The sequence below is a fragment of the Lepidothrix coronata genome, unplaced genomic scaffold, assembly GCF_001604755.1.
Source record: "Lepidothrix coronata isolate B3197 unplaced genomic scaffold, Lepidothrix_coronata-1.0 Scaffold125, whole genome shotgun sequence".
Classification (NCBI taxonomy): Eukaryota; Metazoa; Chordata; class Aves; order Passeriformes; family Pipridae; genus Lepidothrix; species Lepidothrix coronata.
The window spans coordinates 1,942,764-1,961,742 of NW_016690305.1; the positions used below are offsets into that span (position 1 = coordinate 1,942,764).

General features: G+C 49.6%; 3 protein-coding genes across 6 annotated transcripts in view; all 3 read left to right on the forward strand.

Moving 5' to 3' along the window:
* The window catches only part of ARMC8 (armadillo repeat containing 8), a 30,388-nt gene extending 21,672 nt beyond the window's left edge, over nt 1–8,716 (forward strand). For both annotated transcript variants that reach the window (XM_017826320.1, XM_017826319.1), the window contains 5 exons: nt 951–1,046; nt 2,985–3,080; nt 3,570–3,642; nt 4,549–4,642; nt 6,193–8,716. In XM_017826320.1, the coding sequence (XP_017681809.1) occupies nt 951–1,046; nt 2,985–3,080; nt 3,570–3,642; nt 4,549–4,642; nt 6,193–6,226 (393 nt within the window). In that variant the 3' untranslated portion in view covers nt 6,227–8,716. The remainder of the gene's footprint in view (nt 1–950; nt 1,047–2,984; nt 3,081–3,569; nt 3,643–4,548; nt 4,643–6,192) is intronic.
* Nucleotides 8,717–10,016: 1,300 nt separating this feature from the next.
* On the forward strand, nt 10,017–16,874 carry NME9 (NME/NM23 family member 9). The gene is made up of 8 exons (XM_017826321.1): nt 10,017–10,219; nt 10,358–10,480; nt 13,080–13,137; nt 13,714–13,817; nt 14,933–15,004; nt 15,440–15,556; nt 16,068–16,137; nt 16,618–16,874. The coding sequence occupies exons 2-8, from the start codon at nt 10,448–10,450 to the stop codon at nt 16,713–16,715; spliced, it is 552 nt and encodes a 183-aa protein (XP_017681810.1). The 5' UTR covers nt 10,017–10,219; nt 10,358–10,447; the 3' UTR covers nt 16,716–16,874.
* Nucleotides 16,875–17,035: 161 nt separating this feature from the next.
* The window catches only part of VPS8 (VPS8, CORVET complex subunit), a 66,969-nt gene continuing 65,025 nt past the window's right edge, over nt 17,036–18,979 (forward strand). For all 3 annotated transcript variants that reach the window (XM_017826315.1, XM_017826318.1, XM_017826316.1), the window contains exons 1-2: nt 17,036–17,157; nt 18,193–18,261. In XM_017826315.1, coding sequence (XP_017681804.1) covers nt 17,050–17,157; nt 18,193–18,261 — 177 coding nt within the window. In that variant the 5' untranslated portion in view covers nt 17,036–17,049. The remainder of the gene's footprint in view (nt 17,158–18,192; nt 18,262–18,979) is intronic.

Genomic DNA, 18,979 nt, shown 5'->3' on the forward strand with positions numbered 1-18,979 from the left:
AAAGGTCACTGCAAAAAATCTTCTGATGTTTGTACTCGTTGAGTCTCAATAGGCTTCATAGAAAATTAGCTCTGTCTAAATGTGAAAAGATATTTAATAACCAGTCATTCATTAAACTCACCCTGAGCTCTTCACAGCACAGTCTCATTGTCACTTAAGGTGTTTTTCATCTGGAACTCAGAACCAGCCATTCTCATTCTCTACCCAAAACTCACTCATCCAGCAACTTTCCAAGGAAATCTCATTATTAGCGATTTTAAGTCCTTAAAGCCTTAAGGAATTGTGATGTGCCATGTGCTGGTCATCTCTGGTGCCTGTTTCCTGTCGCCCTTGAGGTTCGGGATCAGTTCATCCAGTAGATCTGGTTTATCTTTTTCTGGTACTTCTAATGATTGTTGCTATTCTAGTGTAGGTGTGTCATCAAATGGCCTTTTCCCTGTGATCCAGTGAACTTGGGACAGTTTTCCCAGACATAAGCAGTGCACATGGCTTATGTCTCTGCACTGTCTCAGGCTTTGGAAATCAGACCTGGTCACAGTGTTCCTGTAAGAGTAGCAAATCCCAGATAAGAAGCAGCAGTTTTCTTACCCCCCTCTGATATTATCCCCCTGTTACCAGAAGAGAAGGGCTTGTTTCTAAGTGCAGCATCATACTTGGAGCTTGGCTCCAGCAGGATTCAGTCTCCAGACTGTAAGAGTGGGAAGCCAGTGCCTTCTCTCTGGGTGACAGGGAAATCACAGCCAAGGCCTGTGTGATGCTCTCTCAGACAAGGCTTCACATGAAGAGCAATGTTACAAAGTGTTTCTGCTGTGATAAACTCCTGGATTTGGGAGAGCTCTCTAGGAGCTGGGCTCTGTGTGCAGTGTTGCTACTCTTCCCTTAGTGATTGAAGTAGGAATGTACCTTCTTTGGGGAGTTCAACTAAATGTGTTTCCTCCTTGCTTTGGCAGCACATAGACCATATAATGAGCACTCATGGGAAGCAAATCATGCAAGCAGTGACCCTCATTCTGGAAGGGGAGCACAATATAGAAGTCAAAGAGCAGGTACCTTTTTTGTTTTGTGTTGTCTTGGCAGAATAAAGTGTAAGAAACAGCAAAGAATGATTCCTGTTCACAATATGGCATTTTTGTTTGGGATTATGATGTGCTGTGAATATTTTAATGAGATGTCAGGTGGATAACTTGAGTACCTGCAAGAATGCTTTTCTTTCTGATGGATTATTACAAAGGTGTTTGAATGGAATTCAAAATGGTTTTGTAAATGTAGGTTTGGTAAAGAGGGGGGTGCTGGATGTAAGAGCAGAAGAATTAAATGAGGCAGTTGCAGGGCAGGAAGGGGATGGTAGGAAGAGAACAGAGGCACTAGCAGGGGAAAGAGCAGGAAAATGTGGGGAGGGACCTGCCCTGACAAATGAAAACTGAAGAAGGAAAGGCAGAAGGAAAGAGATGACTAGTAGGGAACAACATCCTGGATTGGTGCAGTGTAAGGGGACAGGGACACCTCTGTGGGGATGCTACAGCCAAAGTCAGAGCACTGATGGGCAGAATTTGGCTGGTTAACTCCTGTGCCAGACAGGACAGTCACTTGGAGAACCCTGTTTCTTCATGTGGTGATGAAGAATGGGGGCAGTGAGAAGCTGTGGGAGATTCCAGAGGATTGCCTTGGCCTAGGGTGGATATGGGCAGCAAACAGCCTGGCAGGTGGGTGGAGAAATACAGCTGGTCTGAATCTCTGCTCCTGGAGAATGGGTTGAAGGCAGACAGGCCTTTGATGGCAATTTAAGTGCAAAATTAGCAAAGAACAGCCCTGAAGACTTACCAGCCAGCAAAGTCACCATGGCTCTGAGACAGCTGAGGGTTAACCAGCTTCTCCCTGGTAAAGCTCTGGTGACAGGAGTGGCCTTTAGTGCAGCAGCAGGTTATTTACCTTGCCAAGGGTGTGGGAATTATTTTGGAGGAGTATCAGCATAGCTGAGAAGTACTCTGGGAAAGGGCCAGGGATGGATATGGCCTTTGGAGTCTGGGGCCTTTATCCACAAAGCATTTCCTTGGTCCCTGGGGTGCAGCTTGCTTTTCCTTCAGCACCAGGTCACACATCCAGCCCTGCCTGTGTGCACACAAGAGCCCAGATTTCCAGCAGAACTCTGTCCCTGCCTGGCTCCTCAGGATGTAATTAGCAGCCTGGCAGTAATTAGTGTGTGCAGCTGCTGACAGGAGTGCAGTGCAGCTCAGACACAAACCACACCAGTGCTGGTCCTGCTCCGTGCCCTCCCTGCATGCCCAGAAATGAGGGTGAAGTTCTTCCACAGCTCTTTGGGAAGGAACTTGTTGAGCATCTCCCAGTGCCCCCTGAGAGCCAGGGGAGCTGACTGTGCCCATCAGTGCTGTCTGAGGGCAGTGCCAGCACGGGCCAAGGTGCTTCCAGGGAATTCTGTGCGGTGGCTTCTCTGACTTTCAGGAAAAAAGCAGCTGCATTAGTAGTTTGAGTTACCTCTGCAGGCAACAACTGTGATTAGACTTATCAAAAACAAATTACTCCTCTGCTAGATCAGCAGAGAGGCCTCAGTCCCTCCTGTCCCTGACCTGCAGAACTAGATGGATATGGTTGGGTTTTGCTGTTGTTTTTTTCTTTTCCCCCCAGCCCCTGATACAGAACAGACTGCTTTGTATTCCAGGGTAGTCAATCTTTTCTATATGCTGTAGATTTCCATGAGAGACTTACAATTTTCCTCATTATAATGAATTAATGAATGTTGCTTTTCATTTTAACATGGCAGTGACTGTTTCTGGCCAGGGCTGTTCCCCACAGCCGTTGCCTCCTTGGCATTGGCCCTAGATGGAAGCAAGCTGGAAACTCCAGATTAAAGATATTAAAACTAATTGAAGGGATTGTTTGTCAGAGTTCAGAGCTGTCAGGGAAGCTGTATAAATCATGGGATGTGATCTGTGGCCAAAGAACTTCCTGGTTTTTCTCTCTTTCAGACATTATGTATCCTTGCCAATATAGCAGATGGCACGACAGCAAAAGAACTGATTATGACCAATGATGACATCCTGCAGAAAATCAAATACTACATGGTAGGGGCAATTTCTCTTTAGGGTTTTATGCTGGTCTTTTGCAGGAATGAGAAGAGGAAAGTGCTTGAGGATTTTGTTGTGTGAATTCTTCACTGTCACGCACTTCACTTCCAGGAACCCAGTGGTGGTTCAGAATTCCTGGGGTGCAGTTCTGTGTTCCAGAGGGGTACTGAGGAGCTGATTAAAAGAAAAAGGCAGTGGTTATTTCCCATAAGAATGTTACAGTGACTTCAGCAATACCAAGTCCCCTTGGAAAACATTTCATGATCTTGGAAAAGGCATATCTTGCAGACGTCAATAAATATTTGGAAGGAAGTGATTGAGCACTACTCAAGTACTTGTATTATGGCCCTATCTTTGAAAGAAGTTGTAGATAAGAATTAGTCCCAGCTTTGCTACTGTAGTTATGACAGGATGAATGACAAAATCTAAGTCTTCTGAAATTCTGAATTTCTCTTCTAAACTTGAGTTCTGTTTTTCTCTATTTAGAGTCATTCAAATGCTAAACTTCAGCTTGCTGCCATGTTCTGTATATCTAATCTCATATGGAATGAAGAGGAAGGTAAGAAAGCCTCATTATTAATGCATAGACAAGTTACCATTCTGGTCAAAAGGCTTTTGTTGCATAGTAACCAATATTTGCAATGGGATCCAAAGTGTAACGGGAGCCTTCATTCTAGGTGTGATGTGGAATGGGTGGGAACGGTGAGAACATTGAGGAGAGTGTAGAGAGCTGTTCTGGGGGAGACAGAGGGACAATAAACAGGAGCTGGAGAGTCACACAGTGGCAGGTTTTCACCTGCAGCATTTCTGTGAGGTCTGAAAACAACTGGAGTGAAAGAGAATCCTGGTAAGAGCTTCCAAGTCTTGAAGAGGTTGTGGGAACTCGTTGTTGGAAGGAACAGGTTCATTGGAGAGGATAAATGGATTAGAAAGGGGGTTTGTTGCAAAGAAATTTTCCTCAGCATGGGTGGCTTGGGCAGTGAGACTTGCAACCAGTCAAAGGATTTGTGGGTGGAACTGGAAGAAATTGGAGAAGGCATTTGGGGAGGAGAGTCCTGGCCTGGAAGAATGGGATGTCACCAGGAGAGGGCTGAAGGTGCTGCTGCACAGGAAGATACAGCTGTGGTGAGAGGTGGAGAGGGCTCAGAAACACCTCCAGTTAAATGTTCTCTGCATACAAATCCTGGGAAATCAGAGAGATGAGAATAAACCAACTCAAGCCAAGCTTCTTACCTTAGGATAAAGATTTTTGCCTTCAAAACTTTCTCTTCTCTGAACATCTGCACAGGGGCAACAGGAGAAGGAGCTGGACCTCCTGTGGGAAGGGAGTGTTTCCATGGCTGTGCCCTGGCTGAGCTGTGTTCCATAGCCCTCCTCTAGGCTGGTTCCTGCTGCCACTCCTCCCTCCTGTCCCCCAGACATTTGGGGTTGGTGGTGTTCCCAGCAATGTGCTTTGTCGTCGTAGGTTCACAGGAACGCCAGGATAAACTCCGAGACATGGGAATAGTGGATATTCTACATAAACTGAGTCAGTCATCAGATCCAAATCTGTGTGACAAGTGAGTATAAGGAAAAACCAAAAGAGATGATGAAAGGGAAATCTTTGCTTATGATTACAGAAAAATTCCCCAAAAAACAAAGCTCCGTTGCACAGAGCTTTGCAGTGTAAAAAGAAATGGTGATGAGCCCTTATTTAAGGAGCAGGGTTTGTATTGCTCAGGAATAACGAATTTTACTGAAGTTCTTAATAGTATGAAATAACTACTCTTAAAGTCTTCTAAAGCAATGGAGAGTCCTCTGTGAAATCTCACAGACACACAGTATTTGTGTGAACTTGGACTACTGACAAAGTTCCAGAGAGTTGGAACGATGGTCAACTGTCACATAACTCTATGAATTAAAAGGATAATACAGGATCATCATTAACAGTTGTTAATGTCATTTAAATTCTTTTAAACTAATGAAGCTCAACAGTAGCCTTTCACATACCTGTTCTGTTGCTCCTGTTAGTACTTACACAGATCATCCAGCTGCTTCCCAAGCACATGGAACAGAAACAGCTCAGGATAATTTCTGTGGGTTTCTGTTAATTTTTGCAATTATCCCACCTACACTTAGTAACAACTCCTATTTCTTCCACAAACTAAAGGAGATGATCTGATTTTTGGAAGAAGTCACACACAGACAACACAACTCAAAACTGTGCATTGTTTTAAAATGTACTGAATTTGGGGTTCTTGGTTTTATGAAAGATGTCCCAGTGTTCTTAGACATCTTTGCAGTGAAGTTAGAGCTTCTCTGTTTGAAATCTGTGGCAGAGTATCAGCACTGAAGGTGATAATCAGGAATATATTGATACTCACCTCTGCTACACCAGCCCCCTCCATGAGCTTGTGATCACAGCAGGAAACTTGGAAGGAAAAATAAATAATCCTCCTCTGAGTTGCTGAGTTGGAGAAGTTGGAAGAGTCTGTCAAGGTCCCAGTAGCACATTGGGAGCTGTAGGGGACAAAGGAAGAGCAAAACCTCTCACTTCAGGTGGGAGGAAGCCCTGAGTTAGCCGAGGTGATGATGCAGGTGTAACCCCAGACTGCTGGGACGTGTGTTTTTCTTAACAAAAATGTTGCACAGTGTTAGATCACATCAATCCCAGTGTTAGACTGGCTGCTGCTTCTCTTCTCCCTCCCACCTCATCGGATGTTTTTGGTGGGGGCCAAAATTCCTGACGGGATTCCTGACAGGACCGGTGTCCTTCTGGTGTGTGCTGAGTTGTGACAGCTCTTGGGTTTCTCAGCTCAAAGCCCTGCCTGTCCCAGTGCAGTGTGTGACAAAGCCCCTGCTCTTCCCTGCTCTCCTCAGGGTTCTGCAGGTGTGGGTAACACACAACCCTCAGGTCCCACCGTGCTGGGAGGTGCCTCGGCTTGCACTTGGGTAGATCATCTGATTTTTAGGTGCCAGGTGGGTTCTTCACCAGTCACAGCCCACACAGAGAAGTTCTGCCCCACTGCCAGATTCCTCCAGAGCTGTCCCCTCCCTCCTCCCTCCCCTCCTGGCACGGCGTGTCCACAAAGCCAAACCCTGGTGATTAACGGGCTGTTCCTCCTTGCAGGGCGAAGACAGCACTCCAGCAGTACCTTGCATGATCAAAGACTAATTGAATCCATGGACACCCCTCATGTCTCCTTAAGGAACAGCAGGAGATACTCCTGACTCCTTATATTTGCACAAGTCACCTTGGGCTGCATTTTTCTCAGGTGCAGGGAGCTGCTTTGCAGAAACAGTTCAAATGATCAGGTCTCCAGTGCACTTGAGAACTTTCTTGAGGTAGTTTCTTTACTCAGAGGACTCTCGGGGGGTTGTTTTGGTTTTTTGGGTTTTTTTCCTGAGCTACCTGGACTTTGGATAGAACAATCAGTCATTGTTTTCCTTTTGGGCCTCCAATTTTCTGCTTTTGCTGCAGCCTGTGTGTGTGGGTGTGTGCTTGGGTGTGTGTGTGCTTGGGTGAGTGTGGGTGGGTGTGAGGACTCACTTTTGGTTTTCCTTTTTTTTGTGTGAAAATCTTTTTCTACAGGTTTTCAAGGGTTAACCATTGTTTGCTGTACGAATACTTCAGTGAATTATATACAGTTTGAATGAAATGTTATTTAAAAAAAAAACCAAACTGTTGTATCCCATAAAGTTTATTTTGAATTTTGAACAGATGAATGTTTTTAAGTAAAATATATGCATTTCTGAACTTCAGCTTAACTTACATTATACTTCCTTTTTAAAGAGAGAAATAGAGGAAGGCAGTAGACCCCAAATTCCAAGCAGCACATTTTGTACTGACAAGATCAAAGAGTTCTTTACTACAATGCAAGGTCACTGGTACTGATAACATGCTCAAATCCGTGGAATGGGTCAGCTGGATTGGGTTTGGGTTTCTTTACATTTCTAGAAGACAAGCTCATACTTCAGGGTTAGGGGCACTGTTGGCTTTTCTGGGAAGGAGCACGTGGCTGCAGGATCAGCAGGAATAAGCTTTGCTTTCCTAGCCAGGAACTTGCTCAGCTGATTGCTGAAGGATTGGCTTGTTCAGGGGAGAGGGATTTGCTGATCACTGGTACCAGCAGAGCGACCAGTGTGGTGCAGAATTAATTTGGCAGAGAGCAGAAGGAGCTGCCAAGCAGTGGTTAAGGGATTGCTTTTGTTCTGCATCCTTTGCCTCCACAAAGAGTTAAGTGACTTCCAGATCATCTCCACAAAGGATCTGCTGGGAGCATGAAGTTGGGGGAGGGATGGAAAAACCAGAGCTTTGGTTTGGTTTTGTTTTCTGGCTCAGCAGTGTTGCTGCAGATCCCTGTACATAGGCAGATACACACTTGCATGGATTTAGATTCCTGGATAACAAGGATGGGGGTGGACTGTGATGGGGTTGGACTGCACCTGGAGGCCTTGACTGTGCCTGGGACTGTGCCTGGAAGTGTGGGGAAGCAAACATGAGTGCAGACCAAGACTGTGGGAGGTTAGGCTGGAATGGGAGAGCCCAGGGCTTTCCCAGGCAGGTGTGCCTGGAGCAGCAGGGCAGCAGGAGCCTCCTCAGGGGTGCAGTCCAGGGCTCTGGGCCCTTTGGGGTTCAGTTTAGCCCGTGGTTAAGCCAGACTCTGCAGGCACTGTATTTCCACAGCACTAACAGGCACTAGGGATTGCAGCCAATGGCTTAAACCAAATCTTTCTTCTCCTACACTGAACTTTAGGGGGGCTGCAGCAAGAAGAGAGGTCTGTAACTTTGCTAACCAATTTTGATAAGTATCTAAATCTTCTGTTTCTGATCAGAAGGTCAAATTGTGACAGCCTTACTTTTTTTCCAAGGTTAACTACTTGTGTCAGAAAATGTGACCACAGTTTGGCCTGGAATTTGAATGTGCTGTGTATCAGATAACTGTTATCATTTGGTTGCAAAGGACAATATCTACATTTCATGTAACTTCTTCCACTCTCAAAGACAAATAAAAGTGAGCACCTGACACTTTTTCCCCAGGCATTGCAGTAAGTGACTGGCAGTTTTTTAATGTCCTTCTGCAAATTTTTCATGATGGACTTTGGGGGTTGAACAAAAGGGAAAGTAAAAATATGTGAGAACTTGTTAAATCTCAGTACCTCAGAAGCAAAGTCTTGTTCATAAAATTGAATCAAATATATTTTTACCTGAACTGAGAAGGAGGTTCTGAGGCAGGTGTTGTAAGTGCAAAAGTGTCCAATGTGCTCCAGTTGCACTCCTGTGTTTGTTTAGGAGCTCAAGTTCTTCTGTATCTCTCCTCTTCCTTCCCCAACTCACATTTCTAAAAGCAAATCTGAGTTTGATTCTGTAGAACTTCGGTGCCTAAAGGTGTTCAGAAAAAAGGTGAGTAAAAGTATCTCTGTACAAGTTCTGAGGTGGTTTCCTACAATTCTGCCAGAAAAACTAAAAACCAATGCTCAGACAATCTCGTTGCTGCATGAGAACAGTTGAAGTTTTCCACAGGTATTGAGAGGACAAACTGTGTTGGATGAGGACATTTTTACATTCAGTTAAGCTTTGTGAATAATTTTTGATGTTGCTATAGGTATGTACAAAAAGAAGAATACTGTAAATAAAGAGAACTTTACCAGAACATGGAGATTTTTCTCAGCTTCCTGGAGAAATCTGAGCTCTCTGGGCCTGCCCCTCTGCAGCCTGAGAGCCACAGTGGGAACAGACTTTGCTGGTCACCCAGAGCTTTCCCAGCTTAATGAGGTGGCAGCAGCTTGTGAATGCCAGGGCTGTTTGCAGAACCAAAGCAGAGTTTGTCTGGACATCATGTGAATCATCAGGATTTCTGCTCTTCTTGTGCCATTTCTCTGCTGAAACCCCACCCTGATGAATTTTGATAAGTATGTCCTCTCTTTATATCTGGGTCTAGTGCTGGGAGTCCCTCTTGCAGAGGTAACACCTGTCAACAAAGTGAATTTGGGACAGGAGCTGTCAGACAAGTGAGACCTTTGGCTGCTCCCCACCACCTTCATTCCACGTTTGGACTGTCTTTCCCACACAGAAAATCCAGTGAGACACAATCTGGCTGTTCCAGTCACAGATTTGCATTGTGGCAGTGACAGAAGCCAAGTGACCTGCTTAAAGCACCTAGTGCCAGGACCTTCCTAAGGCAAACATTTCACATTTTTTAAAATGTATTTTTCCAGGCTTCACCCGTTGCAGCAGCAGCTGTGCCTCCCCAGAACTGCTGAAGCAGTGACACGACAGACAGGAATAATTGAGGGGCATGAAATTAGATTCTCGAGTAGAAATGGGTTGTCTTTGGTGCTCCTGAAATGTGAGAGGTGTCAATGTGCAGAATTACAGCGGTGGTTGAAATCATCAGGGCTCCTCTGCAGGCTGATTTCAGCAAAAAGAGACATGCTGGGGGCATTGATGTACCAAAAACTGAACCCCCAGCCAGGAGGGACCATGGTCAGCTGGAGGACCAGGCCCCCACCTCGTGTGCTGCGTGATGAGATGCAGCACAGCAGGGTCTGCCCTGGAGCCCAGGACCCCATGGGCACGGATGGGGTGAGCCAAAACCTGGGAGGGGCTGGGCACTGGCACTGCTCTCTCTGCAAAAAAGGGAAAAACCAACCAGCCTCCCCAAACTGAGCTGTGTTTGGGGCTGGGACAGCAGGTTATCCCCAAACTGAGCTGTGTTTGGGGCTGGGACAGCAGGTTATCCCCTTGCTTGGGTCTGGATCCCACACCTCGCTTTGAGCCCCCAGTTCAGGAGGGACGTGGGATAACTGGAGTGGGGGTAAGTGGTGGAGGGGGGAGCTGGGCAGGGGTGACAGGACAGAGGAGGCAGAAAGGCTCCAAGTGCAGCTGCTGGAGGGGGAGTTCCAGGGGAGACAGAGCTGAACTTCTCAGCTGGAGCGGGCACGGAGGAGGGAGCGGGGCGGGCTGGGCTGACGCGCTGCCCCGGCAGAGCCAGCGCTGCCATGGCAGCCTTGGGGCCCTGCCAGCTGGACACAGGTCCTGGCAGGCCCTGCTGGGCCCATCCCCTTCTCCCACCCTCCAGGCGAGGGGGACAGGCTGCTGTGTCTGGAAGCGAGCGGCAGTTCAGGCCCTGCAGCAGCACCTCGACTCTGTGAAGGTAAGAGCAAAGCTGTGCCCAGATTTTGGGCACTGCTGAGCCACCCCCTGTCCCTGCAGCAGGGCCAGGGTGCTGCTGTGGGTGCTTTGTCCTGGGTGGAGGATCAGAGCCAGGTGAAAGGCTCTCTCTATGGTGCAGGTTGGCCAGCAGTTGGACCCACGGGATCAGAGGACATCGGCAGTGCTTGTGCTTGGAGGGCTGCTCACAGGACCCTGTTCCTGCAGAGGGATGGCTGCAAAGAAAAAGGAGGTAGAGCTGCAGGTCAGTAGGAGCCAGGCTTTTGAAAGACCTTGTAAACTCATAGTTAAGTGCAAAGGATGAAATTCAGTCTGGAGGTATCTCAGATGCTGCTGGCAGAGCCCTGCTGTGAGGTCCCTGGGGTGGAAAACATTCCTGAAGGCAGGTGGGAACAATGGGGAGGCCTGGCAGGTCAGATCTGCCCCTTGTCAGTGCTGTGGGGGCACAGGGAGGTGGTTGTGGGGCTGCAGGTTGTGTTCCAAGCTCTTAAGGGCTGGCACAGGTTTGGCTGCTGTCAGAGATCAAAATGCATCTGTGTTTCATGGGATAATTGCTCAGAGGACATCGAGGAGTAGGGAACTGGGGAAGGGGGGGTTTCTCCTGAGCAACAAATGTCACTGAACATCTCTGGCCAGGTCACGTATTCAGAAGGCTCCCTGTAAAAGTTGGGAGGTACGAGAAAAATTCTAAGGGTAGAAAACCTATTTCACAGTGATATGTGGAGGAATTTTGCCTTGTTTACTGTGCACAAGTGACCTAATGATGCTTTATAACTACTGCATGGGGAGAGAGGGGTTCTGGGAGTGGTTCACTATGAGAAAACATTGAAAACCCAAAGTAGGTTCTGAAGGTCTGCTTCAAAATTTAAAATAAGTTCAGTCTTCACAAGAGAGAAATAATGGAAGAGATTATGGGCTCTCTGGCCTTGTTTATTCACTGTTAAGATTGGAAAATGTGAACATGTGTACAAAAGGAAGAGGAGCTCTCTATTAAGGTAAGAATGGACTCTGTTGCTGCTTGTCCAGCTCAGTTCCTGAGTGATGAGGAACATCAACCACACTGTGCCCCTTGGGCAGCCAAGGCAAAGCTGGGGCTGGGGCTGCAAAACTCTGGTTGTTCACACCTGCAGATGAAAGCTGAACCTTGGATACCATGGGATGTTCTGGAAAAGCTCTGGTTGTGTTAGAGAAGACCCAAGCCCAAGCAGCCTCAGCACTCCCAAATTAGCAAAGCATCTTGGAGGGTGCCACCAGTACTTGAGCCCATGGCTGAACTCATTATCACAAATTATTGTCATCAACCCTTTGGACTCATTGACATCCTGTGAAACACCCTGAGCGTGGTCCCAGCACCAGGAACAATTAAATGTCTCAATTCTGCAGGTGTTCTCTGAACAAAAATAGGCTTGGGGTCATGTGCTGAACAGGCAAATGGACAGAGGTGTTTGAACAGCTCCCTTTGCCTGAGTGAGAAAGGTCCTGGAGAAACTGCCCTGGTGACATCTCTGAAAACCTGTGAGAGGCCACTGGAGTTTCCACTCTTGGAATTCTTGACTATGGGATTTTAGCAGCCCTTCAATGCCCGTTGGTGTTAATTATTGTGAAATAATTGCCTTGGGGCAACTTCCTGTCTTCCATTGTAGTCTCAATGTAGTTGGGATTGATGAGACCAGCTGAGGAAGGAACTGGGAATCCTCATTGTTCAGGATGAACAAAACCAGATCTTCATTTCTCAAGAAGCCTTTTTTTTATTAACTTGCTGTGTTTTTAAGTACTTACTGAGGGGCAAGTCCTGTAAGATGGGGAAGATGCTAAAGATCTTTTCCTTTCTAATAACAGTATTAGAAGTGTGGGATAATAGAGCACATGGCACAGTGTATGGAATTGTCTAGGGCATCCTTGACAGGGTAAATCCCTGAGCAAGCTGATCTAACACTGAGCAGGGCATTAGATGAAGAACTCCACAGATCCCTCCCAATCTAGAACTTTGTGTTCTCTGTTCACTGTGTTTTGGAAGTCTTTGGATACAGCTGGGAATTCAGGTGAGGACACGCTGGGCTCAGCCCCCCTCTAGTGCCCACACATCACAGGAGCTCTGTATTTACTGCTTGATTTGAGCAAGACTGAAACCTCTAAAAGTAGCACAGCTCATGTGCAGGCCAGGGGAGAAGCTGCTGCTGGAGAATCCCCTGCCTTGTGAGTCCCTGTGAGGACTGGGCTGAGCTGGGTGTGGGGAAGGGAGGCTGTGGAGCAGCACCCAGTGCTGTGGGACAGCCCAGCCCACCCTCCTGCTCTGGGCTCCCATGGGAGGGCCCTGCTCAGCTGGGTCCTGCTCTCAGATCTTGCTGCGTGGCCCCACAAGGAGTTGTGTTGCCAGAAAAGCAGGAGAGTGCCAGGAAGAACCTGAGGCTGTGATGGGTGTCTCACAGCCCTTCCCCCTTGCTCTGTAGGTGACAGGGTCTGGTGGGTTCAGCTGGAGCTCTGGGCAGTCAGACAGGCCCTGGCTGTGGGTCTGGGCTCCCAGTTTGGGGAGTCAGCCCCCAGAACAACTCTTGGCTTCTCTGCACACCAAGTCTGGGGCCCCCTGGCAGCCACTGTTCCAGTAGTGCCCCTAAACGAGGGAGAGCTTTCTCTTGGCTGGGTGCTGCTGCCTTTCCATCTGCCTTTCCCTGGATGTTGTCAGACATCGTGCCCAGCTGGTCAGAGGTGAGAGGATCAGTCAGGAGAGTTTCCTGAGTGCTCAGGTAACTCCTCTTCAGGCAGATGTGTCCCTCTTAAGCAGCAACTGGGTGGTACCTTTGGACTTACTGTTGCTTTTACTGTGTTTTTACATTTTCACACAGATTAACATCACTAGCCAGGAGCTTTGGGAAGAAATGCTGTGTCTCAAAGGACTCATTGGTAAGGTTTGGTCAGCACACTGGGTTGCTCTTGTTCTGTGTTTAGAGGATGCCAGGACTGTTAGGAATTATTAGTGTTAAGGATGTTTAGTCAGTTCCTCCATTCCTCTTTCCCTGAATGGAAGGAAGAAATATTCCAACAGAGGTGAGACAAGCTGGAGGTTGTAGTCCTGTTCATGTGGGACAGTTGTCATGCAATCCAAGCAGTGCTGGTCCAGAAGCTTCTGGAGTGTCCAGTCCAGCCACTGCTTGGAGCAGGACTGTCCCCAGCAAAGGAACAGCCCTGGCTCCCAAGGGTGCTGCAAGTCTCGTGCTCTCCCTCTGCAGTTCTCCCTAGAAAAGCTGGTCCCTCAAAGGGCACAGCCATGCCCATGTTTCTTTTGAAGGCTCCTCCACATAATTATTAGCTCGATATTTTACAATGTGATCTCATCCTCTGATCCAGCATCTCAAACCTTCCCAGGGTAGGACAGTTTCTACCTCAGAGTTGAATCCAGCCCTTCTAGTGTTTGGTCTATTGGTCTGTGTCTGAACTGACCCATTTTCACCTCATTCTCACTCATTTTCCTGCTCACAGTTGTCGATGCATTTCAAGCCTGGTGTGGCCCGTGCAAAACAGTAGTGGATCTCTTCCAAAAAATCAGGAATGAAGTTGGCAGTAATCTCCTGCATTTTGCTGTGGTAAGATCTCATTTGACACTGCCTGCAATACCCAGTCCTCTGCAGTTGGCAGGGGCCAGAAGGCTGAAGTGACTTTGTCTTTCCAATATTCAGCCCAAAGGATAACAGTGCAGGAGTTGCAGCTGCTGGGAGGGAACCTGCCAAATACAGGTGCTTGGGTACATCTGTAAGAATTCATATAATGAAGAATTTTCAGGCTTTAATGGGTCTGTACTTCCCAGATTTCTTCTTAAGCATATAACACTGGACAGAGTTGTTAACACAAAGTCCCTCTGATGTACAGGGGGAGGCTGAAGGAGCTGGGTTTGGTCACCTGGAGAGGAAAAGGGACAGGTATCAAGTGGGGGATTGATGGAGAAGGCAGAGACAGACATCTCCCAGTGGAACACAGCAACAGGACAGGAGAAAACGGGATAAGTTGCAGCAGGGAGAGATCCAAGTAAAGAGAAGGAAAAAGTACTCGGTGTAGGAGTGGTAGGACTGGGACAAGTTCCCAGAGGTGCAGAGCTGATTCTGGGAGATGCTCAAAACTAACACAGCCTTGAACACCCTCCTGTACCACTGAGACCAGCCCTGCTTTGGGCAGTCTGGGATCAGAGCCCTTCAGAGGTCCCTCCCGACCTCAGTCCCGCTGGGATTCCGTGTGTAAGTGGCTTTCCTGGCTGAAGGCAGCTCTGGATCATGGAGAGAGCTGAGGGCAGGGAGGTTTCTCACAGCTCAGCACTCCTGCTGCTGCCTCTGCTGCCACCACAGCTCCTCCTGCCACTTCTCTGCTCATGGACAAGAGGCCCCCATTTCATTTTCCAGCTTTCTTCTGTGGGACTCACCCAGGCAAGCTGCTGGGAATAGTCATCCCTGTCCCAGCAGAGCTGCTGTTCCAGCTCCTGCAGGTGAGATCTGCCTGCTTCTCAGGTCACTGCTGCTGAGCTGAGACTTGGTTGTGGCCCTGGCTCTGACCAGTGTCACTTTGTCCCCCCAACCCGGGCCCCAGAGGTGTTTCCCCATGTGGGGGGTGAGGACCAGCCAGCTGAGGGGGGCTGAGTCCAGGCATGTGCTTCCCTGTGGAGCAGAAATGCTCTCCTAGAAACACCTGCTCTATTTCCCGTTCCTTTCAGGCTGAAGTTGATTCCATTGATGCTCTGGAAGGATACAGAGGACAATGCCAGCCTGTCTTTCTGTTTTATACTGTGAGTAAAAACATTTTCCCAGTAGATGCACAGCAACAAACATGACCTGCTGGTGGGAACAACTGGCCTTTTGGAGGGATATTCTATTTCTTTAATGTGTGATGAGCAAATTTTATTTGCTCTGTATCTGCTGGTGATCAAGTGCTGTGGGGATTAAAATATAGTCAGTGTGTTGCCCTGTGGGGTCGTCAGGTTCAGCCTCCTGCCTATGCAGGACCTCACTCCTCTCACAGGCTGCTTTGCTTCATCCTAAGACTGATGAGGAACCACAGAGAAGGTTGTTCCAAAGCTTCCCTCTTGTGGAGCAGAGCAGCTCTGTCAGGGAGGAGGGCCTGGTACATAATGTTGTGGGTGATGTGCTGCTGGGGGGATTTCCAGGGCCCAGAGAGCACAATCTGAGCACTGACTGACTGATTTGCTTTCCACACCTTCCAGGAGGGAGAATTAGTGGCTGTTGTAAGAGGAGTGAATGCACCACTGCTGCAGAAAACCATCCTGGAACAGCTGGCAGGGGAAAGAAAGGTTTCAGAACATGGAGGAGAGCAAGTGCTGGTAATGAGTCACTAAAACCTTAAGTAGCTGTAGATGTGCATGTCAGAGGAGAGGTTCAGCTCCCCAGGGCCAGAACAACTCTAAAGCAGAGTTCCTTCCTTGCAAAAATCCCCTCCCCAGCCCAGCCAATGTGCTGAGCCACTGCCACAGGAGCTGGCTTTCTGTGTGTGCTCCAGACTGCTTTGGTTCTAAGGAACCAAACTGCCTTACCTGTGTGTGATCTGCTAGTCCGAAGGCATCCCAAAGCCTGCAGGCTCCCTCTGGTGACGATGGCTGGCCTGTTCCTGGGAGGGCTTTCCCCGGCTCTTGGTCAGCTGATTGAGAGCTCAGCGGTGACCCCGGACAGGCAGAGCCTCTGCCCTCACTGCTGAGCTGAGCCCGGCCCCGAGGGCAGCAGAGGGCTGCTCCCTGCTCAGGTGGAGCTGGGAAGGGGGGCCCTGCCTGGCAGGGGCTCACCTGGGGGGCAGGAGGACACTCGGGACCTTCCTTGCTCATCCACCCACTCTTGCAGATGCGAGACAGAGCCAAGGAGGAGGGAAGCACAGCTGCTCTGCAGGGACAACAGCGGGAAGGCCGAACAGGTAAGGCAGGGACAGTGTAGGATGCTCTCTGTGCCTTTGGTAAGTGCCTCTGCTAAAGCTGGAACCTTCAGCCAGGGTTCAGCTCTGCTGGGGCACCAGAGGGAAGATCCCTGTCCCTGGGCACAGCCCAGCTCTGCCCAGCCCTGGCAGATCAGCACATGGGAGTGTCCCCTTGGAACCCGGGTAAGACACCAGGGTAGCCTGGGTGTCTGATATCCCGAAACTCAGTATTTTTCCTTCCAGTGTGTGTTTTATTTTACATTTGACTCCCCTCACCTTCTGGCCTGGTGAGGGCTCTTTGGCTTTGTTCTGTTTCCAACACAAACACTGAAATAGCCGCAACTGTTGCTAAACCCCCCGCCCCTCAGGTGGTTTTTAAAAGAAAACACAAACACTTGGGCACCAAATCTGGTTACATCAGCTCCTGCCTTGTTTAAATTAGCCGCCTCTTCCCAAAGGCTTTGTCTCTGGTCCCAAAAGGGACATTTTTTCTAGGCTTTCCTGGGACACGTTTGCAGCCTGGGGCTTTGCACACCAAACCCCGGGAATCGCGGCAGAACCCGCCCGGCTCTGGCTGAGGCCGGTGGGTGCCGGGTTGTGCCTCTTTTCTTTGCTCATCGCTGACTTTGTCCCTTTCCTTCTCTCGGAGACTGACAGATCCCCCGGGCCCGGGATCGCGGCTGGCAGCGTGGAAGAGATGCGGGGTTTGCCGATAAATAAAAGGATTAGTGGGCAGCACGGCTGGCTCGGTGTCCCTCTGTCCCTCGGTGTCCCTCTGTCCCCCCGTGTTCCCTCGTCCCCGGTGCCGCGCGGCCCCTTTAAGGCGGGCCCGGGGGCGGTCTCTTGGCACTGCGGCTGCGCGGGGCGGACCCTGCGGCCGCGGGTTCGAGTCCCGGCGGTGCCGGCCCGGCCATGGCCGCGGCCCCGGACGGAGCGGAGCCCGAGCTGCCCACGGAGCCGCCCGTGCACCGACTCAGCGTGGCCGAGCTCGACCGTGAGCTGGACTCCCGCAGCGAGCTGGTGAGGCGCGAACCGCCGCCCAGGCGGCACGGCCGGGCCGCGGGGGCTGCTCCGGCCCGGGCGCTCCTACAGGGCCCCGGGGCCGCTCAGGGAGGGAGCGTCCGGTCCGGTCCCCTCACACAGCTGGGAGAGAGGGGTCCGGTCCGGCCCCCTCCCCTCACACAGCCGGGAGAGAGGAGTCCGGTCCGGTCCCCTCACACAGCCGGGAGAGAGGGGTCCGGTCCTGTCCCCTCACACAGCCGGGATGGAGGGTCGGCGGGGGGCTCCCTCAGACGGGTGTGAGGGAGGGTCGGGGGTCCCTTGCACAGCCCCGAGAGAGGGCTGGGTCGGGTCCGGTCCCCTCACACAGCCTCGTGGGGAGGTCGGGGGTCCCTCACACATCCCCGAGGGAGGGCTGGGTCGGGTCCGGTCCCCTCACACAGCCTCGAGGGGGGGTCGGGGGTCCCTCACACAGCCCCGAGGTGGGGTCAGGGGTCTCTCGCACATCCCCGAGGGAGGGTCGGGTCGGGTCCGGTCCCCTCATACAGACCAGAGGGGGGTTCAGGGGTCCCTCACACAGCCCCGAGGGGGGGGGGGTCGTCAGGCAGGTGGGCCCAGGCTGCTCTTTGCCGGTTCCAGCACCCTGCCATGGGCTCTGTCCCAGTCACATCAAGTTCACATTCTTCGCCTCGACTAAGCAAACAGCAAACCCCCGAGCTGTACGTGGTGGGTGCCTGGTATAGCAGGTGCATCGTCAGTCATTTAACTTCTCCCTTGCTGCAAAGCACCTGATAGTGCAATAGCGTCTTTATTCTCAGAACATCAAAAGTGCTCTATAACTGCTCCTGGAAGTAGGTCTCACACGGCCTCCAAAGAGGAAATACCCTCATTCAGCCAGGTGAAACTGTGAGCCCTCAGCTCTCACCGGCCTCTCCGGGCAGGGGAGCGTTGGCAGGAGTGTCTGTGTGTGGCTGCTTTTAAATATTGTTTAGTTAAAATAAAGTCTGGAAGGTGGAGTAGGCAACCTAAACTCAGTCTGTGGTTTCTGCTGTACAGATTGATGACAAAGAATTCGACATCCCTCAGGTTGATACCCCCCCCACGCTGGAGAGCATCCTGAATGAGGTGAGCATCTGTTGGGCAGGGAAGGGCAGGCAGCACAGGCTCCTTTGGCTCCTTTCCTTCTGTGTTTTTCTGGGAAAATAAAACTGTATAACTTCATGATGTCCTGGTAGTGATAGCTGGTGAAGTGCATGCTCAGTTGAGTAATTGCTTTATTGGGTGTGACATAGAATTTTGGTTTGTTTTTTTTTTTTTTTTTCCAATTAAAGTATCCACAGCTGCAACACATAAATGGTTTCTATTAAGTGTAAGTATGTTCACCTGTGGATCTGGACAGTCACCTGAAGCCTATACAGTCTGTTAAAGGTCGGGGCATCAAACAGATGTTTTTAGCTAAAAGTAATTGCAGAGTTTCTGGGTAGTTCTTAAGTTGTGAGAGGAGGTGAGAACTAGATATTTAGTCCTCTGGCAGGAGCAATGAACTGTCTCAGCATCTGATGTGACTTGTAGTACCTTGCAGGGGAGAGCTGACTTTGCCTCAGTTGTATCTAACTCAGTGGTTTTTTTACAGTAGCTGTGTATGAGCCCTCAAAAGGAAAAACGGCGTGAAAGTAAAGATTAACTCAAAGAAAACGAGCTTTTTAACAAAATGAGGGAATTGGTGACTGGATTTCCTTTTCCCCTAAAGGGAGAAGGAGCCTGGGAGGGCTCATAGTTCTTTTAAAAAGCTGCATTAAAAAGGTGTAAGGTGCCCCAAACAGATCCAGACTAAGAATGAGAG

What these genes read in the sequence shown, in the direction of transcription:
- NME9 (XM_017826321.1), top strand. Translation starts at nt 10,448, where the DNA reads ATGGCTGCAAAGAAAAAGGAGGTAGAGCTGCAG. An exon ending in GTGTCTCAAAGGACTCATTG is followed by an intron (nt 13,138 to 13,713) that starts GTAAGGTTTGGT and finishes TCCTGCTCACAG; the next exon opens with TTGTCGATGCATTTCAAGCC. An exon ending in ATGGAGGAGAGCAAGTGCTG is followed by an intron (nt 15,557 to 16,067) that starts GTAATGAGTCAC and finishes CCACTCTTGCAG; the next exon opens with ATGCGAGACAGAGCCAAGGA.